Source organism: Carassius auratus, chromosome 39 (genome assembly GCF_003368295.1).
Source record: "Carassius auratus strain Wakin chromosome 39, ASM336829v1, whole genome shotgun sequence".
Lineage (NCBI taxonomy): Eukaryota > Metazoa > Chordata > Actinopteri > Cypriniformes > Cyprinidae > Carassius > Carassius auratus.
In genome coordinates this window covers 9,350,621-9,377,748 of record NC_039281.1, presented here as the reverse complement: position 1 = coordinate 9,377,748, position 27,128 = coordinate 9,350,621, and the positions used below count along the sequence as shown (strand labels likewise).

Below are 27,128 nucleotides of genomic sequence, written 5' to 3'. Positions count from 1 at the left end.
TCAGATCGGGACTTCGGAGCCTGTTCGCGACTCGGTTGATCGGCACTTCGGAGCCTGTTCGCGACTCGGTTGATTCAGATCGGCACTTCGGAGCATGTTAGCGACTCGGTTGATTCAGATCGGGACTTCGGAGCCTGTTCGCGACTCGGTTGATCGGCACTTCGGAGCCTGTTCGCGACTCGGTTGATTCAGATCGGCACTTCGGAGCATGTTAGCGACTCGGTTGATTCAGATCGGCACTTCGGAGCCTGTTCGCGACTCGGTTGACTCAGATCGGGACTTCGGAGCATGTCTGAGATTTTTTTAAATTCAGATCTGTTCATCGAAGCAGGAAGTGTTTGTCAAACAGTTAATTGGTGATAAATGAATATTTGGACTTGAGGCTTTTTTTTTTACCTGTCAATTCAGCATGTACATGGACCCACACACAAAGGTGGACACACTCTAGACTTAATCATCAGTAGGGCTCTCAACTCTTCATCCATTATTTCTAATAACATCTCTCGCTCTCTCTATACAGTATATGAAGCTGTTATCTGTCTGCACTATTATATACTGTACTCATTATGTACTATACACTCTCAGAAGCTGCAGTCAAAACACAGATCATCCAAACATCACATGCTCAGCCATGAAACTGGTGTTTATTTCACTATTCCACAAAGCAATAATAAATAAAGGCATTGCCACATTGCTTTAATTTATACAGATTTGAATAGCTTTATTTACAGATGAACTCTGGTCTTGTGTATTTGCGTGTGTGTGGGTGTTTTCCAGTCTTGACCTGTTTAGCATCTATACGTGAAGGAACCACTTCACTGTCTGTTTGACACTATGGAGTTTATAAATGCAACCCTAATGTTTTCCAGATAAAAGGGCCAATGATTGAGCGGGAGGGAGAACGACCACAGTGCTGATTGGACATGTGCATGAGGGGGCGGGGCTAGAGTCAGACTGCTGGACCAATCTGAGGGAGATGATGATTAAAAGACAGAGAAAAAAGGCACATCCAAACCAAAAGAAGTAAACAAAGAAAAAGAGAGAAGAAAAATAGACAGTTCACCCAAAAATGAATGAAAATGTAAATTCTACTCAATCTCATGTTGTTTCAAACCTATGGAAGCTTGTTTCCGCCACGGAATATAAAAATTATTATTTATATAAAAAGTTAATTGTGACTTTGTATCACACAATTTATACCTTTTCTTTTTCTCAGAATCGCAAGAAATAAACTTGTAGTTCTGAGAATAAGTCAAATTGTGAGTCAAAAGCTAAGAATTGTGAAATATACACTCAGAATTATGAGACAAACTCAGAATTGAAATATAAAAAGTCAGAATTGTAAGAGAAAAATTAAGAATTGTGAGATATAAACTAGGAATTCTGGGACACAAACTCAGCATTATGAGATAAACTTGGAACTGCAAAAAACTCAGAATTCAGAGGGAGAATAGTCAGTATTGTGAGATAAACAGCATTTTGAGACATAAACTCAAAATTATGGGATATAAATTCAAAATTCAAGGGAAAAAAATAAGAATTGTAAGATATAAACTAGGAATTCTTGGACACAAATTCAGAATTATGAGACAGAAACTCAGAATTGCAACATAAATTCAGAGAAATACTCAGAACTGTGGGATATAAATTGCAAGAGAAAATAAATTCTGGCTTTTGTTTACAGAACTGTAAGAAACAAAACCAGAACGTATTATTATTATTATTTTTATTACATGGTGGAAACAAGCTTCCACACCATTCTGCATTATACAAGGAAAGCTGGTGGAGGTTTTTTACTGCCAAATCACCAGCCAGTTCCTTATATAAAGAGCAGCGTGAACATTCTGCTAAACGTCTTCTGCTGAAGAAATGAAGTTTAAAACAATATAAAGATGATGGCATTCTCAGCATGAGATGAACTAATCCAAACAGAGGAATGGCAAAAGATGACAGAAAGATGAAGGTAGTGAGTTGAGGAGGAGGAGATTTGGGGATTGTGTCGGATAAGGTGCTTGGTCCCTCCGGCTGGACTCAGTTGCTAAGCAAGAGTTCTGTCGCCGTCTCCTCGTCCCAGGATTTCGACGACAACGCCACGATTACTGCGTTCTGAGGAGAAGAAAAGATTTACTTTCCCTCGTGCTGCTCCAATTAGCAGAAATTTTGGTGCATCTTTAATGTAAACTCAGAACTGTGAGGAAAAATCGCTTGAAATTTGAAATAAAAAGTCACAATTGTCATATTTTTATGAAACAAGCTTCTATACAAATGCACTGTAAATATGTGTGTGTATTACTCACTTTATCGAAGCCCATGGCGCAGAGCTTGTCTATTTTGCGAGTGTATTCTGGGCTGGAGACGGGAGCTCCTGCGTAAACATGTGACCAGAGTCGAGCCGTCTGTTTGAACATCTCTGGGTTCTGTTTATACTGCCACACAGGAAATACAGACTGGTAAAAGACTCAAAACATGCTATTTACATTAGCTAGTCATTATTTCTATAATTGTCATCTTTTTTTTCTAGCACATAACTTTCTGATGTCATTCATACATATGTAACAATGATGGTATTAATGCTAAATGTTTTTAAAAACTAGTCTCTTCTGATCACCAGAGTTGCATTAATTGAATCAAAAATTTGAAATATTATTAAAATTCAAAACGTCTGTTTTCTGTGTGAATCTGTGTTAAAGTGTAATGTATTTCTGTGATGCTCCGCTGTATTTTCAGCATCATTCCTCCAGTCTTCAGTGTCACATGATCTTCAGAAATCATGAAAATATGATTTACTGCTCGAGAAACAGTTTTTATTATTATTAATGTCGTGCTGTGCAATATTTTTGTGGAAACTGTGATGCATTTTATTTTAAGGATTTATAGATCAATAGAAAATTCAAAAGAACAACATTTATTTGAAGTAGAAATGTTTTCTAACATTATTAATGTCCTTACTGTCACTTTTGATCAATTTGATATGCGCTTGCTTAATATTTATTCAAATAAAAAATGTAATACTGACCCCAAACTTTTCGAACAGTGTGTTCCAACATTTTTCCACCAGTTTTTGTCGCACATTCCCCCAAAACATCTACCTGATTGGCAACTACAGCGTCCTGTGGGTCATCTGGTTCAGCGGCGGCCAGAAGAGCCTGTAGTGACAGTAAAACTGTTCGGAGGGTCATCGCCGCGGCCCTGAAACACACACAGCTTCAGCTCCGGCTCCAGCGCTCGCCGCCGTTCACTTCTCTACTCTGAGATCTTACCACTGGTCCTTCAGGATGTCCAAACATATGGCGCCTGTTACTGAGCTGATGTTGGGATGCCAGATCTTCGTTATAAAACGAACCTGGAAAACATCAGTGGTGTGAAGATACAGTGCAGTAATTATTCTGTGAGTGAAAGTTAAAAGACACGTTTGTCAAACGTAGGTGAAACTCACGATTCAATTTCAGAGAGTCACAATGTGAGTACAACATGATTCTTAATTCATCAAAATCATAAATCACCCAAAATTTTGGTGAGTTTTGTTTTTAAAAATTAGGATTCCTGTGTAAAGACATTCATGTCACCTAAAGCAGTCATTATAGATAACAACTATAACCATAAAAAAGCATATATTATATATATATATATATATATATATATATATATATATATATATATATATATATATATATATATATATATATATATTTTTTTTTTTTGTTAGTAAAAATGAAATAAACATAAAATATTTATTTTATTTCAGCTAGTTTCCAAGGCAATATCTCTTATTTTCATTTAGTTTAACTTGATGTACTAAAATATTACTAAATAAACAAAAAAATATATATGAATAACAACACTCAACAGAAATATGCAAGGTAATATTTCTAATTTAAGTTTAGTTTAACTTGAAGTACAAAAATGAAATAAAATTAATCAATATTATTTTTAAACTATATAGACATATAAAAAAATAATAAATTAATACAATTTAAAAACACACAAAAAAACTATATATAAAGGCAATATTTCTATATTTTCATTTAGTTTAACTTGATGTACTAAAATGAATAAAACTAAATAAAATAAAAATAATAAATAAAAAAACAATATAGAAATTTAAAAAATAATGAAATTCATGAGAAAAAAATGAAATACTTCTCATTTAAGTTCAGTTTTGATACACTAAAATAAAAGGAAATATTTATAATTTTAGAGATGTTTTAAAAAAAACTAAAAACTAAACAAAATGACAAAAACTAACAAATGAAAGTGAAAACAGAAAATATAAAAATAAAATACACAATTCAAAACGTTAACTAAAACTATATGATTGATACTAAAATAACACTGGCCTAAAGTGTAATATACATAATATATAAAGTGTTTTCTCTGAGATGATGTGAAATAAAGTTTGTCTTCGGCTACTGAACTGATACGAAGGGTCCTGCATGTGAATATTTATACAAACACAGTGCTGCTAGTCAACAGTCCTCTCTGATATCACAAATCATTTAAACACGGCCTCAGAAGTTTCTAAGCAAGAGTCTGTAACAGCAGATCGACCTCATCATCGTCTCGTTACTCACCTTTGGTGGATTAAATGGATATGTCTCTGGAATTTTAATTTCTAGTTGATATCTGCCTCCTACAAAACAAGAAAGAATAGAAAGTCATGCAAAAGTAGAAAAAGAAAAGCAATATTTCAGTGCATTTTCTCAATTCTGAACATTGGCAAGCGTGGCATACATTTTCTTAAAGAGCATGTAGATATCAGAAACCGTATCCCAGATCTAAGATAAAGAAGTGTTCAGAACAACATCTTTTCTCTGACCTTCATAAGGTGTGTCTGGTGGTCCTGCGATCTCCCCCTTCAGTTCTGTGAAATTCTCATCCACTAAATCCACCTTGATTTGGTTTTTACTCGTCTGTGAAAATAAAATGTCAGGACAACAAGTCAACAAGAGACCCTCTTTCCAAATATAAAACCATTCCACACAATTCAGCCAAACTGAGAGCAGAAAATGCCTAGAAAGTCTGGATTCTGGACCACGTACATCACATACATCTATTTGATGTCTACAAGATGTATTTTTTTAGATCTGTAATACAGCTACAGGAAGTTTCCTATCAGACGTCAAACTAGAAGATGTCTTTAAGATGTTTATGATTTAGAATGGATATAAAACTGACATGTTAAAGACGTCCATCAGATGTTTGCACAAATGCTTTCAAGATGAAGAGATCTTCATCAGACATCTTGCAGATGTACGTGTGCCATTTAATCAAGGTTGGGAAATCCAAAATTCAAGGTTAAAGTTTTGAAAATGGAAAAACCCTACAAAATTAAATCCAAAACCCAAAAGCTAAAACTTCCAATGGTAGCCAGATAGCACACAGACACCTGCAAGATGTCTGATAAAGATGGCTTGATCTGGAAAGCATCTGCTGTGTACAGACATCTGATAGATATATTTAAGATATCAGTTTTACATTCATTCTAAACCATAAACATCTTAAAGACTTCTTCTAAACATCTATTTGACATTTGATAGGTAACGTCTTGATTTTTGTGCCAAGGTAATACTATGGTATTTTTTGACACTTTATTTGTGGGTGAAAGCTGTAATAGTTTCACAAATCACACTGACAGCTTACTTCAGTATGTTATATCCATTTTTTCAGCTATAATTTGAGTTTAGTAAGTGTTTAATGAAGATTATGCTGAATTCAATTAATCTGTGCTGAAGTTTTAATGTTAAAAGTTTCAGACAACTCTCAACACACATATTAGTACTTTATCACACGTATTCTTCACAGTACAAACATTAATCATAACCGATGATACTAAACTATCAGACCACAACCTCGATAAAACTACAATAACAGTTAAGAAACCCTTCAACCTAACATAGATTAACCCAAATAATAACCGTTGTGAGCTTGAAAATAGTATTTAAATGAGAAATGTTATGTTTTAGGAGTAAATGTGTGTGTTTATGAAGCACTAGCTGGCCTTCAGTTAACGTTAGCATGCGGCTAATCACACTCTCGCACACAGTTTTTTTATTAAAACACAACAAACACACAGGAATACACAACGCATCGATGTATTAGCACAATAAGCACTCTGAAATCGATTAAATAAGCACGTTTGAAGCTCAAAGATGTGATGTGATTGTTTTCGCCGGGTTCGGACTCGTTTAGCAATGCGATTCGGCCTGAACGGGACAAACATCCCACAGTGTTCCCCCAAAACACCCATCTGACAGATCAAGCACACATTAAACTGCATTATCTCAATGCACGAGCCGAATCACCGCCGCAGCGGACTCGATCCGGATCAACCGCATGTGTGTGTGATTTACAGCTGATCTGTCCGTCATCTAGATGCATTAAATGCACGTGCGTGAGTCATAAAGCATGATTGACAGCTGTCATGTGAAACGCACACGCGTGTGTCTGTGTTTAAACGCACCTCTTCGCTTTTCAGGACCTCTTTAAACTCCCGTTTGATCCGCTGGACCGCGATGTTGGCCATGCTGTTCATACACACACACACACACACACACACACACACACGCACGCACGCACACGCACACACACACACACACACACACACACACACACACACACACCCTCTCTCTTTTTCTCTCTCTCTCTCTCTCAGTGTGTGGGTGCTCGCGCAATATGGTACAGTTTATGGACGTGTAACTATCAGACTTAGCTCCTGATGATCGTGCACAACCTTATTTATTGCCTTTATGCCCTTTGCTCATTTAATGCATTCCCTTATTAGTTTTTCATGCAACTAAAAATGTAACATTTACACCTAACTTCATGAAGTGGCATTAGTGGTCTTTACACAGACTGTCTAATGCTGCTCAGAGGTGGCCTACACTAAGAAACAATTGTTTTTTTTTTAATTATTATTATTATTATTATTTTATTTTGCATGTAATTTAATTGGTTGGAGCAAATGTCCATAAATTGGTTTTCCCATTCTATACAATGTATCTATAGATTGCATAACATTTACATATTAATGTGTTCTTGTGGCAAACTATAGTGAAAAAGAAGTGTAGTAATAACTTGAGATAAGAATATCTAATGTTTGATCTATAATTTCTTCTTGTGTTTGCCCAAAATGCCTGATTAAGAGCCGCTTGTCCTCTATAGAAGACATGTATCAAAATTATTCCCTGATTCATAACAAAAAAATAATATTCTGATTTGAAACCCCTTATGACATGTAGAAATGAACTCCCTAAAATATAATGAGAGGACAAAAGCTTGGCTTATGTAATTAAAAACGACATTAATTTTATAGCATTATGCAACTGTTGTATAAAAGCATTTCTGCCACATTTGAGCAGCATTAAACAGGCTGAGTAAATAAACGTCAGATTTTGTTGATGCTGATTACATTTTATTGGTAACATCCTCTTTGTTCAGTTAACAGGGAAAGTTCTTACAACTCTTACATTCTTATAACTTTATGAATGTTTAATGTTCTCGTCTCACTGAGAGATTGTTTTAAGATCAACATTCTCTGAACGTCCTGATGTTATTTTTACTTCTGAGAATTGTTTTTGTAACATTTCAAAACTATAATCCTACAATGATTTTTATAACCTAATTTTGCAAGACAGTTTCAGTTTCTAAACTTCTACACCAGACTCAAATTAAAATGGACTAAAATTGCTCTGTACACAGATGCAGTTTCTGCTTCTCTAGAATGCCATTGCATAAGATTTATTCTTATAGAAATGACTAGACATATTTGATAATAAATGATGTCAGTAGCTGTAGACAGATACACAGATACGATCATTAATCTGACTGATTAGGATTTATACCTGACATTATTTTACTCTTGCAGGAGACTGAACAGGTTTATGGCTCTCGTTAGGTCTGCTGTGTTTATAACATATTTTCAGCCGTTAATTCTGACTGAAATTTCAACATTTCAAGACACTAGAAGAATTTCGAAACGCGTGTTATGAAGAAGTGGAGTCATTGTTGTGCTTCAAGTTCATCAAGCGATGGTAAACCTATCTTGATCATTTTTCAGTGAGTCATGGGTCAGCTGTTACTGAAGGAGAAGCTGGATCATTTCATTTAGTTTTGTACCCGCTCAAATCTTTGGCATCTTTAGAAAACTTTAGTAATTAGTATGTAAGCAGCAGAGACACAGCATATATCACACAGTTTAATGATTGGAAATGAGCAGTAACCTAACAAAAGTAATTGCACTATTATAAAAACACGAAATATTTACTCAGAATTCAGCTGGATATTGGAAAACACTTGCTCTGGTGTTTAAGAGCATAGTTTAGTGTTTACCCAGCTAACAGGAACATTCTGGAAAGGTTTTCATAACGTTATGAACAAACGTTCATCTAAATGCTTCAATAAATATAATACAATGTTTAATCATAGTTGTCTGCTCTTTAATAATGTGTATAAATGAAAACACAAAAAACATTGTCCATGGAACGTTTCTTTCACAAATCATTTTAACTGAACATTCAAAGCATCTTTCTTTTTTTAAATGTTACTCGTTTTAGAACGTTCATAGAACATTCAAAAGTAACATTCCCATAACGTTTGGAAAATGATAAAATGGAATGTTAACTTAATGTTCACATAACCGAGGAAAAACAATTAAACTGGAAATCGAGTCAACATTAAAGGTGCTGAATGTAAGTTGTTGACTCTACTATAGCATAAAAATGACACAATATTTTTTTTTCAGTTAACATACTTACATATTTACACTATACTGTATCTAAGCCTATACCTGGCAATTTACTTGGCCATATAACTATATACAGTATGTGTTTCAAATTCATTTCTAGCTTACACTTTAAAAAATGCTGGGTTGTTTCAACACAACTTTGGGTCAAATATTGGGTTACAACAGCTACAGTAGGTTATTGTATATTTGACCTAAATTAAGGTTGAAACAACCCAGCGTTTTTTAGAGTGTACTCTCACACATTACCATTGAGCAATATATGGGCTCCATATATATGTGTTAAACATTGCAGTTTGAATGCCTTCACGGTGAATACACTGGTTGTGTATGTATTAAACTCACTCTCAAAATTTGAGCAGATGTGAGAAATTTCACAGGCAAATCTGCAGTTGTCCCGTGGAATTTGGCTATTTTTAAACTATTGCAACAAAGTTGTTTTCTGTTCGATATTTTTACTAATAACTATACTTAATTATACCCCCAAATACCCCAATGGATGGTGGGAATGCTATCTGCAACTACATGCAGACGCTCACAAAAGCATGCATTCCCTTTCATATATGAACTGTTTTGTCACTTTCACTTATGTTTTCGAAATAAGTCATGATCAGCAGATCAGCAGGGGAAGGGGGAAGGGTAACTCGTTTTGGGGGCAAATTTGCTTCATACCTTCTGTTCAACAGCAAACCAACAGCATGTCACTGCAGTGGTGTTCAATGGAAGTCACCAACATTGAGATAATGGCATTTTTGAAAGTCAGCAAACACCTCAGGCTCCCAACAACTGTTTGGTTACCAACATTTTCTCCAAAAATCTAATTTAATGTTCCACAGAAGAAAGAAACTCATACAAGTTTGAAACAGCATGATGGTAAATAAATGATGATAAAATGTTCATTCTGGGGTGAAAGTTTCATGAGGGGTTTTGTTGCAATCAATGTTGAAATAAATGCCCTTTTCAGTTCCTCTGATGATGATAGAGCAGGTTGCCAAATGGACAAAAACTTTTCCTTTTATGGCATCGAACCTATAACTGTCTTTTGAAGATTTGAAGACTTGTTTTATCATATAAAAAGGAGGAAGCTAATGATCAGAGATACTCAAAGACACATCCATCGCCTGAACATTCTTGAGATTCTCTGCTCATACGGTGAGTTTGATTTCTGATCACTTTGAAAATGATGTTTCTTTCTTCAGAAAAAAAAAAAAAATGAAAGAATGCATGTTCATGTTATAACAAAATGATTTTGTCTGAACTGTGTTTCAGGTGCACCTGAGCTGGACATCTGAAGCGATGCTCACAAACATGATTGTGAGTTTCTGAATGTGAGAATGTGAGTGTGTTCTTGTCAGACGTCGATCATCAGACTCAGATCTTGAGTTTGTGTCTCTCAGGTGTTGCTGTGTTTGTCTGCGCTGTTTCCCGTGTTGATGTGCGCTGAAGATGGCAAATCCAGATGTCTTCTTGCCAAAGACTGCTCTGATGTTTATGCATGCGGATACAGTACCAGTGGTGTGTACATCGTCACCTCAGCAGATGGACCGCTGCGGATCTACTGTGAGATGGTCTCTGGTGGAGAAAACGACAGAGGACAGTGGGCGGTACGCATCTCAATGTCTTTATCTCTTATCTTTCAAATAGTCGCTCGGGTCTTTTATTTGTACTTTTTTATTGAAAACACACTACAGAATATACATTTCTTCCAAAACAAGCTTGTAAGATGAATAACGATTGTGTGGAATGATTTCTGGATGTTTCAGGTGATTCTCAGGCGGATGAACGGCGAGGTGAATTTCTTTCGGCCGTGGGAGAGTTATAAATGGGATTTTGGTAATAAAGCTGGTGAATACTGGCTGGGTGAGTGTTTCTGTGACATTCAGGAGATAAAAAGTAAACACAGAGAAAGACCAAACAATCATAGACAAAGAGTTTTAATCAGGACTACAGTATAAATGCAGATTATGTTTGTTATCAAAGTTATTAAATCAGTTTCATTTCATGTTTTTAACAGGTTTAGAGTTTATTCACCAGCTGACGCGCAGATACAAGTATAAACTCAGAGTAGATGTGGAGGACTTTGATGGGAAGAAGGCTTACGCTCTGTACAACTCTTTCTCTGTGGGATCTGAGGCTGATGGGTACGAACTGCAAGTGAGCGGCTTTGTAGACGGAGGAGCAGGTGAAACAAACCACAGACGTTTCATTTCCCATTTTCCCAATGTGTACTATAATAAAGAATTTAAGCAAATTAAATGTTAGTTTTAAAAGGATTTTTAAACCATAATGATTAAAACCTAAAACAAATACACATATTATTATACAACATGCCTCTATAATGAAAGTTTCTGATTACCGCAGGTGATTCTTTGAGTTATCATAATGGAATGAAGTTCTCCACCTTTGACAAAGACCAAGATCTTTCAGGAGGCAACTGCGCTTTGAAATACTATCAAGGAGGATTTTGGTACAACAAATGTTATTACACAAACCCCACCGGTCACTATCTGTGGGAGAAAGATAATAAAGTGACAAATATTGGAGCCACTTGGTACAACTGGAAGAAGAGCTGGGATTCTCTGAAGTCCATCACCATGAAGATCAGACGTGTGAAGTAGAGCAGGGTTTGCTTCCTTTATATGTGCTTCATAGCCTTAATGCTTCACTGCAACTTGTGCACATCCATGACTTTTATGCATGCATGATTTTATTAAAATATGGTGACAAACAATTCCCTTGACTTTTGATTATGAAAAATATTTTAAAACGTCAAGAAACCCCACATGTGAAATAGTTGTCTTGTATACAAATACATACAATATATAAGAGTTTGAGAACGTCCCCCATCCTCTTAAATAAAAATATGTTGAAACTGGGTTCACAACTTTTTCTACGTGCTTTTCTGCACTGCAGCAGCTGGAGTAACATCTGGTCTGAAGCAATAAAACTTTATCAAATAAATATTTTATTGTTGTTATTTTTATTAACCACTTAAACAGGTCTCATTTATGAATTATGAAAATATTTACATACAGGCATTTTACTGTTTGCATATGCAATTGCACATATCTTCATTGAAAGTATGTCAGAAACACCATAAATGCAAATTTATGATTTCATGCACGCTATAGGTTTTACTAAAAGTGAAGATGTCTAAATACTTAGAACAGTTGATGATATTCAGATCAAATGACAAAATTAAAAATTGCATAGGCAATTGTTATGCTATCATTCACATACAGCACACATCGAGTACCTTACTGCTTTTATAAAACAATTACCACACAATACAAACATAAAAGCCAAAAAGATATATATTTTAATAAATTACTTTAAGTAAAATAAATGCTGTCCTTCCGCTAGAAAAACAGTTCCTGGGTCATTGATTATTATAACTGGCAGGTTTGCAACAGTTGAAATAAACATTAAACACCAATAAATCATAAACACAGTACTAAAAACCCTTTAGAGACTCAGAAAGACTGAGAAGTCAAGGGAAGATCTAGACATTTGCTGAGACTTGCATCGTTTTCAAGCAGAATCAGAGAACAGAAGACTCATAGAATCACGCGGGAATTTGTAAATGAAGCATTTATCATGCAAAAAAAAACAACAACTCTTACTTATAGTCAAAGCCTATTTTTGCATTCTACCAAACCATATGGATTCTATGGGTTCAAACCAAAAATGGTTCTTCTGCAAACCCCCCCCCCCAGTCAGAACCTTTATTTTTATTGCAAATGCGCGATGATTATGACATAAATGAAGTGCATCATGCACAAATCGGTGGGCACTTGCGTACAATGTAAAAACTGAAGTAGCCTATACTTTGGGCTTTAGTTGTTCCCGAGGCTTGCCGGTGTCCACCTAATTTCCAGACTATCCAGATTTCTCCCACTGTCTACTTCTGCTCCAATAAATCTAGTTTTCTTCACAAATGCCACCAAACAATCCCTTTTCCCTCCATGAACCCCACAGGATCCAGCTAAGCTTCTAAGTGTCTTTAACAGCCCACTATCAGGAAAACGGCTCTTATCCTTCCCCACTCCCAACAATTACTTTATTTATAGTCCACAGGTGTGCAATTAACCATTTATCAACCAGTGTGAAGGAGAACTGAAGGAGATACCGCAGTGCCCCCTAACGTATGTATAAAAAATATGACATAAATTATACAATAAAGCAGTACTCTGGGTTTAAATAAACTTAAGCTCCACAACATCTCAATCAAAATCATTTTGCAGAGTTTAAAACCTTGCAATTTCCCAGCACTTCACAACAAGAGCTACATCGATAAAACTACTGTCTTTTAAAAGTCATTCTAATCCCGAAAAGGGAATGATATCATTAGATTCCCTTTCACAGAGAAAGAGATTTGAAAAACATTGACATCCAATCAGAATCCACTTGACTTTAAAGAGTTTGAACATTTAAAGAGACAGACAGCAGATAAACATAATGTTCACGCATTGGTGTGGACGCTAACACAATAATATTCAATGTCTGTGCTGTGAACGGGCCTTTCTTCCTTAAATCTCTATAGTGTCAAAATCATCATTCTAAGGTGGAACTATACTGTTCTAGAAAATATGCCTCCTTGCACATATCATGTGAAAGTATCCACCTTATTCTGCAACACCGAAGCTATTTTCTGTGAATGTGGGAGACTATATTAGCCAATAGGTAAATAGGAAGGAATAAGAATAACAGAGTATAGTAAACTCTCAGGTCATCCAAGAATAAGATGAGTTTGTTTCTTCATCAGATTTGGAGAAATGTAGCATTGCATCAGTCTCAGCAATGGATAATCTGCAGTGAATGGGTGCCGTCAGAAGGAGAGTCCAAACAGCTGATAAAAACATCACAATAATCCACAGCACTCCAGTCCATCAGTGAACATCTGGAGAAGACAAAAGATGAAATAAATCCATCAAGACACTTTTAACTAACACACGAGTCTATAGTCCATAATAACGCTTCCTCCGGTGAAAAAGTCATCTGGTCTGAATCAGGAGAGAAATCTGCACAGATCAAGCGCCGTTTACAAGTCACATTGTCCTCATGTTCCTCACCAGAGATGATGTTGATGATGATGTCCTGTTGTCCGTGTCTTAGCAGGGTAAAGGTTCAGGTCAGGGGCGGATGGAAAGTCACAGTGTTGTGATGAAACATTTGAAGTGTTTCAGAATATCTGATATGAAGATTTCGATTCATCATCAAAGTCATTGTTGTGCTTCAGCTTCATTGCACGAGCGATCAGTGATGAATCTTGAATATCTTTACAGTGAGTCACTGTTCATCTGTATCAGAAGGAGAAGTCAGTCCATTTTGCAACCTGCTTAAATCAATGGCATCTTCTTAAGAAAACGTTAGAAAATTAACCAGAAGACAGCAGAGATACTGCCAACACAATACAGTTTAATGATGGCAAATTAAACCTGGTCAGAACTGTTATTGTAGTGTCTCTGTTTCTTCACTAGAGGGACTGATTCTGTGTGAGGAGGCTGAACTCCATCAACATGGGAAGAACCGCAGACAAATACAACAAGCCCGAGAGAGACACAGAGAACTGAAAAACCCCAGAAAGATGGAGGAATCAAGAGAAGATCTGGAGTTATATGCATGCCCCTGATTTTTGCACCTAAACCTGATATATATAATTATTTTTTTTCAGTTTTTGAGATTATAAACTCTGGATTTAAATTAAGAATTCACCCTAACCAAATAATGGCTTTGTTTGGTGTCACAGGTGATGATATTCTCATAACTAAAGACAAAGAAAATGCCTTGACATATGCCACATTAGTAGCTAGAAGAATAATTCGTTTTAGAGTGGAAATCACCAATTCCTCCTTAACTTTCATTATGGCTTAGTGATTTACTGATCAAATATCTCCTCATGGGATCAAAGATGTGGGATATGGGAGGTTCATGTTGGGATGGGAATTTGTGGGAAAAGGTGAAAAATTAATGCTGTAGAAAGGGTTTCAAACACTAAATAATTTCAGCGTAACTTCTAAAAAAAAAAAAAAAAAAAAAAACGTTTGAAATGAAAATAGCATGAAATTTCAACTACAGCAACTAGATGGCTGCAGAACATCATTTATCTTGCCCACATATGCAAGCATTCCGTTTTTTAACTTTTTTCATCATGAACAATGAATTACTCTGTCAATGTTGAGTTTTTTTTTTTTTTTTTTTTTTTGCAACTATGCAACGTTATTAGAGTGAAACCTGAATATATGTGTTCTATGTGTATATGTGTGTGTGTGTGTGTGTGTGTTTGCATTTGTTCTCCAATGTGGTTGTGCTTTGGTGTCACGTTTTCATTTAATTACTAAAAAACACGTTCAAGGCTCTTTCATGACCTCAAAAGGAGAGTCACTTAGGGTAAACGAACTAAATATTACAAAACAGAAATATACAGGCCACAAAACACACAGTCACAGTGGAAAGGACACAACAATCTGGAAGTGGGGGGGGGGGCAGGACTGTTAAAGGAAAATTGTAATAAATGAGAACACATATATCTGAAATATAAAATAAAATATTATTATTGATATTATAATAACACAGCACTGAACATCTGATAAACAGCAGATCACTGATCACTATACCCTACTGGTAAATTTAACATTCACTTCAATGGTACGAGAGACTGAAAGCTTTCAGATGATTTTCAACAGAATTGTAGAGTCAAACTATTTTAAATATAGTCAGTTCAGCTACGAACTCGATCCTAAAGCACAATGTTTCCATCCAACATGTGTTCTGAGCTGCAGCTCATCATGTTAATGGAGTGTTTCACTAGTTAGCAGTCACCGGAATATGTTCTAGATTTGTGTTGGATGTTATTTTCAGAATAGATATTTTACTTGTAAACATTATCCTTTTTTCACTTATCTCAGTTAATCTCACAAAACTAGCAAGGGAAGAACAGGCGGACATTGAGTCTTCTAGCCACACCCAATGACCGTCCATAGCAGAAAGAAAAGGATATTCGTAACACTAGCAAACACCAGTACATAAAGCCATTTATTTTCACATTTTTACATGATACTTTTAAATAGCATGTGTTGACAGGTGACAGAGCTTTTTAGAACTTAGAATCAGTTAAACCATTGCATCGCAAAATGATTCACGAATCGAATCTCAATCGCATCGTGAATGATTTAGTTCAGAATAGCGAATTCAAATCGTGTTTCGTGAATAATTTGATTAAGATTGGAATGCTCTGGGGTGCGTTTCCCAAACTTAGTTAGCAACTATGCTTTTGGGAAACGCACCCCTGAACTGCACATTTTTATTTTTTTTCATTTGTCCAAACAAAACGAAAAATCAAGACTTCGGTTTCATTTTTTGTTTTTACATTCAGGGACAGAAAACGAATAAACAACTTGAATATTCGATCCCTACATGTGGGCGGTAATGTAACGCCCCCCTCCGCTGATTGGTCAACCAAACATTACAACATAATAATAGTCCTAAAAATGTAATAAGAGTCCTACGGATTCTTAACGTGTTTATTTCTACTACATTTTATCTCTTTCTCTTCATCATTTTGGTCCTTTGGCACACGACTGTTTTATTATTACCCACCTGGCAAAGCTGCGCGACGTACTGCAGCGCGGGGAGAATATAGCCTATGTAGCGAAGCGCAGATTTATGTGAACATGTAACGTTAGTCATAACTTTTGTTTTAGACAATACGCTGCACTTTAAACCATGGGGGAACTTAAATAAAATGACAGATATGAATATAAATTAGCTCATATATTATTTTTCTATTTTGAGTTTTATTCATAGAGCACTTTATGCAAATTTCGTAAATCATAGGTTGTTTTCCCACTAGCATGGGACTAATGTTGTTGAGTGCTTGTTCCAGTGATTGAATTTAGTGAAATGTGAATTCGACGTCATGATTTGAATGTAAACTCATTTGAGTTATAAGAACATATCAAAACCCTGAAATAAGACTTCGAACAATAAACCATAGATCAGTGTCAGAAATTAACTTTCCCATTGGTAAACGGTTTGCCAGAATATACCCTGACCATGGAGGGTCTGGCAAACCGTTTACCAATCCTGTTTCTCAATCGGCAAAGCAATCTGTGGTACACGCCTCTACCAACACACGATGGGTGACTCGCGAAGCACAATGTTCCTCCGTGTTTTAGCACTATATCATAGAAAATACCAGGTTTGAGAAGTAGAAGGCGGGGCAACAGTTAAAATATTTCAAAGTTAAAGTTCATGCAAACAGATTTTAATAGACAAATTTCAATCAAATAATTATGGTTTATGCCTATAACAAAACCCAGTGTTAAAGCAGAGCGCAAATAATTATATCTGGAACATTATATATGTAGACTATCCAATATGCGCTCACTTCCGCATATTCATCGTTGGAATAAAGAACACGTTTTTTTTTTTTTTTTTTTGAAGAAATTATGTGTGTCATCTATGGCAAAAAGGTGTCCAAAATGAAAGATTTAGTGAATATTTGAATGAGATGTTTGGTCAGTAGCCTAAACAAGGATGTGATTGTCCTGTAAGTGTAACAGCAGCAATCACATGGCATTTGTAATAACATGTACATAAATTGTTTATTTTGAATTTGCGTTTGAGCCCATGTGAAAGAGTAGCATAATTTACATATGATTTACAGATTATTTTAATAAATATCAAACTTCTAATTCAATTGTGCATTATAGCTGACACCTACATGAACAATTACAGTTGTTTTTATGACTGTAAGTCATTCTCCTCAAATGCTACTGACGTTGGAAAAGTGTATACCAATATTGCATGTAACTTTAGAGACGGTCCCTAAATTTGAGACTCGTCCCAATGTCCAAAGTCAAGCCCACTTTATGTCTGTCTGTTTTTTTTTTTTACTTTTAGTTTTCTTTTCTCTTGGCTGGATTGGATTCATCCATCAATTATGAACATTGAGCCGTAAACATGAGGTGCGAGCAGTCGCGATCGCGATCGCGGATGGGAGAATGGAGGAATCTTTTTTTTTTGGAGCAACTGGAATGGTGCAACCTCTGGGAGTTGGTGCCCTAGGCAGATCGGCAGTTCGGAGAGGGATCGCTAATCATTTGAAACAGTTTGGGGATCGCAAATCACTTGAATCAGTTCGGGAGTTCGTAGCGGGATCGCGAATCATTTGAGTCAGTTATGGGGATCGCGAATCATTCGAGTCAGTTTGGGAGTACAGAGCGGAATCGCGAATCATTTGAATCAGTTCGGGAGTTCGGAACGTGTTCGCGATTCATTTGAGTCAGTTTGGGGATAGCAAATCATTTGAATCAGTTCGGGAGTTCGGATCGGGATCGCGAATCATTTGAGTCAGTTCGGGAGTTCGGAGCGGGATCGCGAATCATTTGAGTCAGTTCGGGAGTTCGGAGCGGGTTCGCGAATCATTTATGGGGATCGCGAATCATTTGAATCAGTTCGGGAGTTCGGAGCGGGATCGCGAATCATTTTAGTCAGTTCGGGAGTTCAGAGGGGAAAGATTTGCGCTCTTATATTTTCAAATTGGCCATAACCTTTAATTGGTTGCTGCCAACTGGGGTGTAGATCCGCCCCTTTATGTATATATATATATATATATATATATATATATATATATACACACACACACACACACACACACACACACACACACACACACAAATCCATAAATAAACACATACAATACAAAGAAAACAAAGAAACAAATAGTAAGAATTGAAAAAGAAATACAGAAAGCTAGAGTTGGATGAAAAACTAGCAGTTAGAATAAATGAAAAAAATAGATAAAATATAATTAGAATAGACAGTGCTAGAGTTCGAGGGTCAAAGATGAAAGAGATGCGTTTTTAGATGTTTCTTGAAGATGCATGTACTGCATGTAAAATATATATTTAGCTTTGCAATATAACAATTTTAAATGTAACAGTGCAATTAAAAAGGCAATGGTTGACATACTGTAATAATGTTTGTAATAGTATTTTACCTGACAATTACTGTATTAGTTAAATATATTACACCCTTTCATTATACTGCATTTATAGAATAGAACACCTTTATTGCACAGCTGTACTTTGAAGTTTAAGATCTAGCATAGTATTTTAACAGTAACATTGCAATCTGTAAAAAAATGTTATGTCTAAACCTAGCATCAGCTTATCTACTGCTGTGTGCCGTTCTTCAGTTATCAAATTATTGATGTAGTATCAGTGTTAAAGTAAATATACACTTAGTAGGCCTACTGTAAATCCATGGCTTTATCAGATCTCGTCTGAATTGGCAACAATTATTACTATTACTTTTTCCTTAGGTTGGAAAGGCAGCAAGTGAAAAATTATATTCAGCAACTATGTATTGATAGGAAAATAAGTAATTACTTTAAGATAATTGCAGATTATTGTGCTTTAAAGGGGGGGGGGGGGGTGAAATGCTAGTTTTCACTCAATATCCTGTTAATCTTGAGTACCTATAGAGTAGTACTGCATCCTTCATAACTCCAAAAAGTCTTTAGTTTTATTATATTCATGCGGTTCCAACACACGATCATGACCCTTTTTCGCTGGGACTGCATTATCCTTAAGAAATAAAGGATACGCAAATCCGGCGTCAAACTGGGCCTTGTTTGTAAAACAAGCATCTTCGAAATGCAGGGAACAAACAAAAACACTTGCAAAACTCAGTTGACGCTCTGTAAAAATAAACTCCATCCACTGGTCCCTTAATGCTGTTTCTCTTTTGGTAATCTTTGGTAACTAAACTTTCCGAAACTTGTGACAAACCGGAAGGAGTATTTTTGGAACAGAAATACTCCTTCAAACGTACAACTTAATTTTTGAAACTTTGTTCATGTTTAGCATGGGAATCCAACTCTTTAATAGTGTAAAAAAAAAACAGTATGCATGAAATAGCATTTCACCCCCCCTTTAATGATTTATATTCTTCCAAATTCTGCCAGCAGAATTTTTTTATTCTCAATTCTCACATAAAATAAATGAATAGCCTAAAGAAGACTGTCGTTTTTGTGAAGAATCAGCATTAAATCAGGGTCTCACCCCAATCGTTTTTGTAATTTAATTTTGAAATATGAAAAATTAAATTAATTTATTTCAAACCTGCACTTACCAGACATGATTCGATCAGAGTCAGAAATGTTCTTTCCCATTAGGGGCAAAACATTTTTTATTAACCATTTAAACAGAATGTCGTATTAGGCCTAAGTACAAACCCGATTCCAAAAAAGTTGGGACATCGTGAATAAAAACAGAATGGAATGATGTGGAAGTTTGAAATGTCAAAATTTCATTCAGAATACAACATAGATGGCATATCAAATGTTTAAACTGAGAAAAGGTATCATTTTAAGGGAAAAATAAGCTGATTTTAAATTTCATGGCATCAACACATCTCAATAAAGTTGGGACAAGGTCATGTTTACCACTGTGTGGCATCTCCTCTTCTTTTTATAACGGTCTGCAAACGTCTGGAAACTGAGGAGACAAGCTGATCAAGTTTAGGAATAGGAATGTTGTCCCATTCTTGTCTAATGTCAGGCTTTTAGTCGCTCAATTAGGTCTTCCTCTTTATGATGCGACAAAAAAGATCTGGACTGCAGGCTGGCCATTTCAGTACCCGGATCCTTCTTCTACACAGCCATGATGTTGTATTTGATGCAGTATGTGGTATGGGATTGTCATGTTGGAAAATGCAAGGTCTTCACTAAAAGAGATGACGTCTGGATGGGAGCATATGTTGTTCTAGAACTTGGATATACCTTTCAGCATTGATGGTGCCTTTCCAGAAGTGTAAGCTGCCCATGCCACACACACTCATGCAACCCCATACCATCAGAGATGCAGCTTCTGAACCGAGCGCTGATAACAACTTGGGTTGTCCTTGTCCTCTTTAGTCCGGATGACATAGTGTCCCAGTTTTCCATAAAGAACTTCACACTTTGATTCGTCTGACCACAGAACAGTTTTACACTTTGCCACAGTCCATTTTAAATGAGCCTTGGCCCAGAGAAAACACCTGCGCTTCTGGATCATGTTTATATATTGCTTCTTTTTTGTCCTATAGAGTTTTAGCTGGTAACGGCGAATGCCACGGTGGATTGTGTTCACCGACAATGTTTTCTGGAAGTATTCCTGAGCCCATGTTGTGATTTCCATTACAGTATCATTCCTGTATGTGATGCAGTGCTGTCTAAGAGCCGAAGATCACCGGTATCCAGTAATGTTTTCCGGACTTGACCCTTACACACAGAGATTGTTCCAGATTCTCTGAATCTTTGGATGATATTATGCACTGTAGATGATGATAACCTCAAACTCTTTGCAATTTTTCTCTGAGAAGCTCCTTTCTGATATTGCTCCACTATTTTTCATATATATATATATATATATATATATATATATATATATATATATATATATATATATATATATATACAGTATATATATATATTTTTTTTTTTTGCAAACATTATTGGAATGATACTTTTTCAGTAAAACATTTCCATTAACTGATGTATAAATAACATTTTGAACATTAATGTTTCCTGTTAGCTGGGAAGAACCATGTAAATACCAAAGTGCATGAATATCATTCACTACCGTAGTATAAAAATAACAGTACTGGCTGTAGATAGAAATGACTAGAACAATCAAACACATTAAAAGAATCATAAGTTTTGATATATATATACTGTGTTTGTGTGTGTTTCTTTGAAACAGACCTGACCTCAACAGTTAGTTCATGACTGAAGTTCACCCAGAGCTGATTGGTGAAATATTCCACATTTCAAGACATTCATGTATTTCACAACATCTGTTATTAAATGAGTCAACTCATTGTCAGACTCGTTGTGCTTCACTAGTGATCAGGAGATGATAAGCAAACCTTTCATTGAGGTATGAGAAGTTGCTTTATTAAGTTCACTGGTATTCGAGGTGGAGCACCAACTCCAACTCGAGATCCCACTTTACATATCCCTAAACCTACCCATCTCTAACCCCTGGATCCCATTTCCACAAAAGGAGAGTGGGTACGTCAACTTTTTACGAAAGTCACAACGGTTCATGAAAAATCACAGCTACTTTATGCAGGCTTTTTGCATTTTACTGTGGACTGATTGTTTTGAAATTTATTTGGTAGTTAAATAGCCCCTAGATTTCAGTTATCCTGAAAAAAGCCAGCAAAATTCAACTTTGACAATATGGGACCTTTAAAGATGTCTATCAGTGCAAGTAAGTGTCATTCGGTCAGTATTTGTCTTTTGAATATGTAAGGAATGTGTTCAAATATGCTCAACACATTCTGTTTATCATATTGAAAGGCCTCCAAAATACTCTCCAGCCTTCATTGAAGAGTTCACAGAAATGTTATCTCTGATTTCCTCATCGACTGTTTTGCCATTGCAGGGGATTTTAATATTTACATAGATAATGCAGAAAACAAAACTGCAAAAGAAATAATAACTGTTTTAAACACCTTTGTCCTTATTCAGCATGTGCATAAACCTACACACAGTAAGGGACATACGCTAGATTTAATCATCAGTAGTACATTTCATTCATTGTTATTAAGGACGTAGCATCTGATCACTTCTGTATTTTCTTTGATATATTGATCTCTGCTATCACTGTATCTAGATCTGTCTCTGTCAGTAAGAGAAGCATTAATGAGAACACTGGCGTGCTATTTTTGGAGGCTATATCTTTAACACCAAGCATGGATGTGGCAGAAGACGAAACATGAAATTCACTATAGCATCTATAAAGACAGCCTGCATGCTTTCAGTGTGGAACTAGCCACAGCAAGACAGAGTTTGCTTCCTTCTTCTCTGAGAAGATCAATAGTATCAGGAAGGCGATTAGCACATCCTCAAGTTATGCAGAGGTCAGTTTCGACCCCAATATAAAAAAGAGGATACTTTATCTATTTTTGAAGCAACTGATAGGAAAATTCTGGAAGACATAGTGCAGCACCTAAAATCGTCATCCTGCTATCTTGACACACTTTCCACATCAGCTGAAAACATACTTAAACTCAAATGGATACCTGGACAATTTTCTATCTGGTTTCTGACTGTCAGGAAAGCCTGGGGAATTTTATTTAGTGGGCAGCTGTGGCCAAATGGTTAGAGACTTGGACTAGTTACCCAAAGGTCGCCGGCTGGAGTCTCGGTGCAGGCAGGAGTTGTAGGTGGGGGGACTGAATGAACAGCGTTCTCTTCCACCCTCAATACCCATGACTGAAGTGCCCTTGCGCAAGGCACTGAACCCCCAGTTGCTCCCCGGGCACTGGATATATAGCTGCCCTCTGCTCCGGGTGTGTGTTCAATTCTCACTGCTGTGTGTGTGTGCACTTGGATGGGTTAAATGCAGTGCACTAATTCTGAGTACGAATTAATGAATACTTGGCAAATGTCATGACTTTCACTGTCAATCATAACATATTTATAAAGAGACTGGAAAACTGGATCGGGCTTTCTGGGATGGTACTCAAATGGTTCAGGTCATACTTAGAAGGGAGAGTGAGTCTAGGAGAGTATAAGTCTAAGTGGACGTCCGTTACATGCGGAGTCCCACAAGGATCACTTCTTGCACCGCTCTTGTTTAGCCTGTATATGCTTCCACTCAGTCAAATAATGAAAAAGAACCAAATCTCCAAATGACTACAGCTCCATTGACTCCTTCTGCCAATGCATTGATGAAATTAACAGTTGGATGTGCCAGAAATTTCTTCAGTTAAACAAGGAAATGACTGAAGTCATTGCATTTGGAAATAAAGTTGAAGTTCTCAAGGTGAATGCATACCTTGACTCTAGGGGTCTAACAACTAAAACTCAAGTCAGGAAACTAAGCAGTAACTAAATCATCATAATATAATTAAAAAAAAAAAAAAAAACATTGACAATTTAGAAAGAATTAGATGATTATATGTTTTTTTTTCAGCCAAGACTCTGAGAAACTTATCACCAGCAGGGTGGACTATTGTAATGGGCTCCTTGCCGGCCTTCCCAAAAAGACCATTAGACAGCTGCAGCTCATCCAGAACACTGCTGCCAGGATTCTGACTAGAACCAGAAAATCTGAGCATATCACACCAGTCCTCAGGTCCTTACACTGGCTTCCAGTTACATTTAGGATTGATTTTAAATTACTTTTACTCGTTTAGAAATCACTAAATGGCATAGGACTGAAATACATTGCAGATATGTTCACTGAATATAAACCTAACAGAGCACTCAGATCACTAGGATCGAGTCAGTTAGAAATACCAAGGGTTCACACAAAACTAGGGGAATCTGCTTTTAGTTATTATGCCGCCCGCAGCTGGAATCAGCTTCTAGAAGAGATCAGATTTGCTAAAACATTAACCACTTTTAAATTTAGACTCAAAACTCATCTGTTTAGCTGTGCATTTATTGAATGAGCACTGTGCAATGTCCAAAATGATTGAACTTTATTTTCTGTATTTTTACAGAAAATTTTCTAAATAATTTTTTTTAAGTTTTTAAATTCCTTGTTTTATTTTTGGGATTATTGTTTATGATTATTTCATTTTTTTTGTTTATTTAAAACACTTTGAATTACCACTGTGTACACCAATGTGCTATATAAATAAACTTGTCTTGCCTTGTGTGTGTTTCTTTAAAACAGAACAAACTTCAACAGTTAGTTCATGACTGAAGTTCACCCAGAGCTGATTTGTGAAATATTCCACATTTCAAGACATTCATGAATTTCACAACATCTGTTATTAAAAGAGTCAACTCATTGTCAGACTCGTTGTGCTTCACTAGTGATCTGGAGATGATAAGCCAATCTTTCATTGAGGTATGAGAAGTTGCTTTATTTTGCAACCTGCTCAAGTCAACGGTATCTTTAGAAAAAAATATTGACATGTTGACAACACAGAATCTCAGTAGTAAAATTTGTTCATACGTTAATAAAAATACAAAGAAAAAGAAAAATTTTTACATTGTTTTGTGGTTTACAACATGAAGTGCATTAAACATTACATTTTATGTCAAGGTTTCTTAAACTCTGGGACTCTATGATCACTGTTTAGTTCATTCTACCTGCTTATGGGAAAAAAACTCAAATCAGCTAAACCTGTAGTAAAAACTGTAAAGTGGACTGTTAAAGCAAAGATTTACAAGCCTGCTCAAACTTATTGATTGGAGTGGTTTTGAGGCTGCAACCACTGATCTGGATCAGCGCACTGACACTATAACGTCCTACATCAGTTTCTGTGAGGACATATGTGTTCCCACCAGGACTTATTATTATTAACATTTAACAGTGACAAACCTTGGTTCAGTAAAAAAAAAAAAAAAAAAAAAAAAAAAACTTGAATATCTTTGCCAGGCCAAAGAGAAAGCCTACAGGAGTGGGGATAAAAAGTATTGTACAAACAGGTTAAACTACTCGGTAAAGCTAAAAAAAAAAAATGTTTTCAAGTAATGACTACAGTAGTGTGGAATGGCCTGAAACCAATCACTAGCAATACGACCCAATGTATGCAAAGTCCTCAAAAATCAGAAGATAAAGAAAGCCAAAGGCCCAGATGGTGTCCATCCAGCTTGCCTCAAAGCCTGTGCTGTCCAGCTATCATCCATCTTCACATTGATCTCCAACAGATCCCTGGAGCTGCGTGAAGTCCCCTCCTGCTTCAAACATTCCACCATCATCCCTCTACCCAAGATACCAAAAATCACAGGTCTTAATGACTACAGATCTGTTGCTTTTACATCTGTGATCATGAAGTCATTTGAGAGACTGGTGTTGGCCTACTTGAATGACATTACTGGACGTTTGCTGGAGCTTTACACATGCTCAAACTGTGGAGATGATCATGGACTTCAGTAGCGGCCCCTGCTCTCCCCCCACTCACCATCATGGACAGTACTGTGGGTGCAGTGGAGTCATTCAGACAAAACTGCAAAATAAATTATAACTGTTTAAACACCTTTGACCTGATTCAGCATGTGCATAAATCTGCAGACAATAAGGGACATATGCTATATTTAATGATCAGTAGTACATTTCATTCATTGCTATTAAGGACGCAGCACTGATTTGATCATCTGATCACTTCAGTATTTTCTTTGATATATTGATCTCTGCAACCATATGCAAAATATCAGTGCTGGTATTACTTGATCTAAGTGCTGTGTTTGACACATTCCTTGATCTAAGTGCTTTTTTTAGTGGGCAGCTGTGGTCAAATGGTTAGAGACTTGGACTAGTTACCCGAAGGTCACCGGTTCAAGTCTCGGTGCAGGCAGGAGTTGTAGGTGTGTGTGGGGAGTGAATGAACAGCGCTCTCTTCCACCCTCAATCCCCATGGCTGAAGTGCCCTTGTGCAAGGCTCTGAACCCCCATGTGCTTTTTTTTTTTATAGAACATGCTAATTTTTTACGGAGTTTGCTAAGTTCCTTTTAATGGAGAGATTTTAATGTTCATGATTGCTGCATGAATGATCACTTAGCTAAGGCGTTTATCCATTTACTGAATGCTTTTGACTTTTCTATTGGGTTAAATGCTCCCACTCATAAGGATGGCCATATACTTGATTTAGTGCTTCTTCATAAAATGTATAATTGTTCAGTTTATTTATTTGTTATTGTGTGTGTCTTTTCAGTTTTTAATGACCTACTGGAAAGCACACTGGTTGACGGAAATTGTAAATAACTGTGCTATATAAATAAATTGTCATTGTCAAAAAAATCCAATGTCAAATAAAGATAAGCTGTGCCCGGCCGAGTAAAACAGACACACTGAGCTGCTTAATCAAAGCAGAAATGTTTTTGGAAAACACCTGCAATTGTTGCCAAAGAAGCAACTCAACAAGTATCAAGGGTCAAGAACTCAACTTAAAAAATATATATGATAAATATATATAAATAAATATATTTATGGGCTAAAGATCATGATGGCAGTTTTAATATTGGGGCCACCTGGTACTACTGGAAGAAGAGCTGGAATTCTCTAAAGACCATCACCATGAAAATCAGACGTGTGATGTAGAGTATGGCTTACAAACACTATACTGCTGCTTGTTAATGCATGCATGTCGATCTTTTTTAAAATATGGTGACCAACACATCCCTTGACTTTTCAGTGATGAAAAATGTCAACACTTTTTTTTTTTTTTTCTGCATTGCAGCAGTTGGAATTACATCTGGTCTGTTTGCTTTGACTTCTTATTGATTTAATATCAAAGCAATATGTTATTGTTTTGCATTGCAAGTATAAACCAAATAAAAAACTTTGTGCATTTTTACTTTCTCAAAAAAAACTCATTCTGTATGATTTATAAGCGTTTTGAAAAATGGGGACATGGGTTATGTCCTCATAAGTCA

At 36.2% G+C, this 27,128-nt stretch overlaps 2 protein-coding genes across 2 annotated transcripts; one reads left to right on the top strand and one right to left on the bottom strand.

The window, feature by feature from the left end:
- Nucleotides 1-625: 625 nt before the first annotated feature.
- ube2ka (ubiquitin-conjugating enzyme E2Ka (UBC1 homolog, yeast)) lies at nucleotides 626-6,613 on the bottom strand. Its single transcript, XM_026225789.1, has 7 exons — nucleotides 6,461-6,613; nucleotides 4,817-4,910; nucleotides 4,572-4,630; nucleotides 3,261-3,343; nucleotides 3,090-3,189; nucleotides 2,298-2,426; nucleotides 626-2,106 (listed from the first exon to the last, which is right to left on the bottom strand). Exons 1-7 carry the CDS (start codon nucleotides 6,530-6,532, stop codon nucleotides 2,032-2,034), a joined length of 612 nt encoding a protein of 203 aa, XP_026081574.1. The 5' UTR covers nucleotides 6,533-6,613; the 3' UTR covers nucleotides 626-2,031.
- Nucleotides 6,614-9,721: 3,108 nt separating this feature from the next.
- On the top strand, nucleotides 9,722-11,616 carry LOC113058094 (microfibril-associated glycoprotein 4). The gene is made up of 6 exons (XM_026225784.1): nucleotides 9,722-9,892; nucleotides 10,010-10,054; nucleotides 10,138-10,344; nucleotides 10,504-10,600; nucleotides 10,755-10,922; nucleotides 11,102-11,616. The coding sequence occupies exons 2-6, from the start codon at nucleotides 10,037-10,039 to the stop codon at nucleotides 11,356-11,358; spliced, it is 747 nt and encodes a 248-aa protein (XP_026081569.1). The 5' UTR covers nucleotides 9,722-9,892; nucleotides 10,010-10,036; the 3' UTR covers nucleotides 11,359-11,616.
- The last annotated feature ends 15,512 nt before the right edge of the window (nucleotides 11,617-27,128 follow it).

Coding starts and splice junctions, on each gene's coding strand:
- ube2ka (XM_026225789.1), bottom strand. CDS start 6,532: ATGAACAGCATGGCCAACATCGCGGTCCAGCGGATCAAACGGGAGTTT. Junction 3,344..4,571: donor ATCCATTTAATCCACCAAAG/GTGAGTAACGAG, acceptor GATGTTTTCCAG/GTTCGTTTTATAACGAAGAT. Junction 3,190..3,260: donor GACATCCTGAAGGACCAGTG/GTAAGATCTCAG, acceptor TGTGTGTTTCAG/GGCCGCGGCGATGACCCTCC.
- LOC113058094 (XM_026225784.1), top strand. Junction 10,601..10,754: donor AGCTGGTGAATACTGGCTGG/GTGAGTGTTTCT, acceptor TGTTTTTAACAG/GTTTAGAGTTTATTCACCAG. Junction 10,923..11,101: donor CTTTGTAGACGGAGGAGCAG/GTGAAACAAACC, acceptor TGATTACCGCAG/GTGATTCTTTGAGTTATCAT.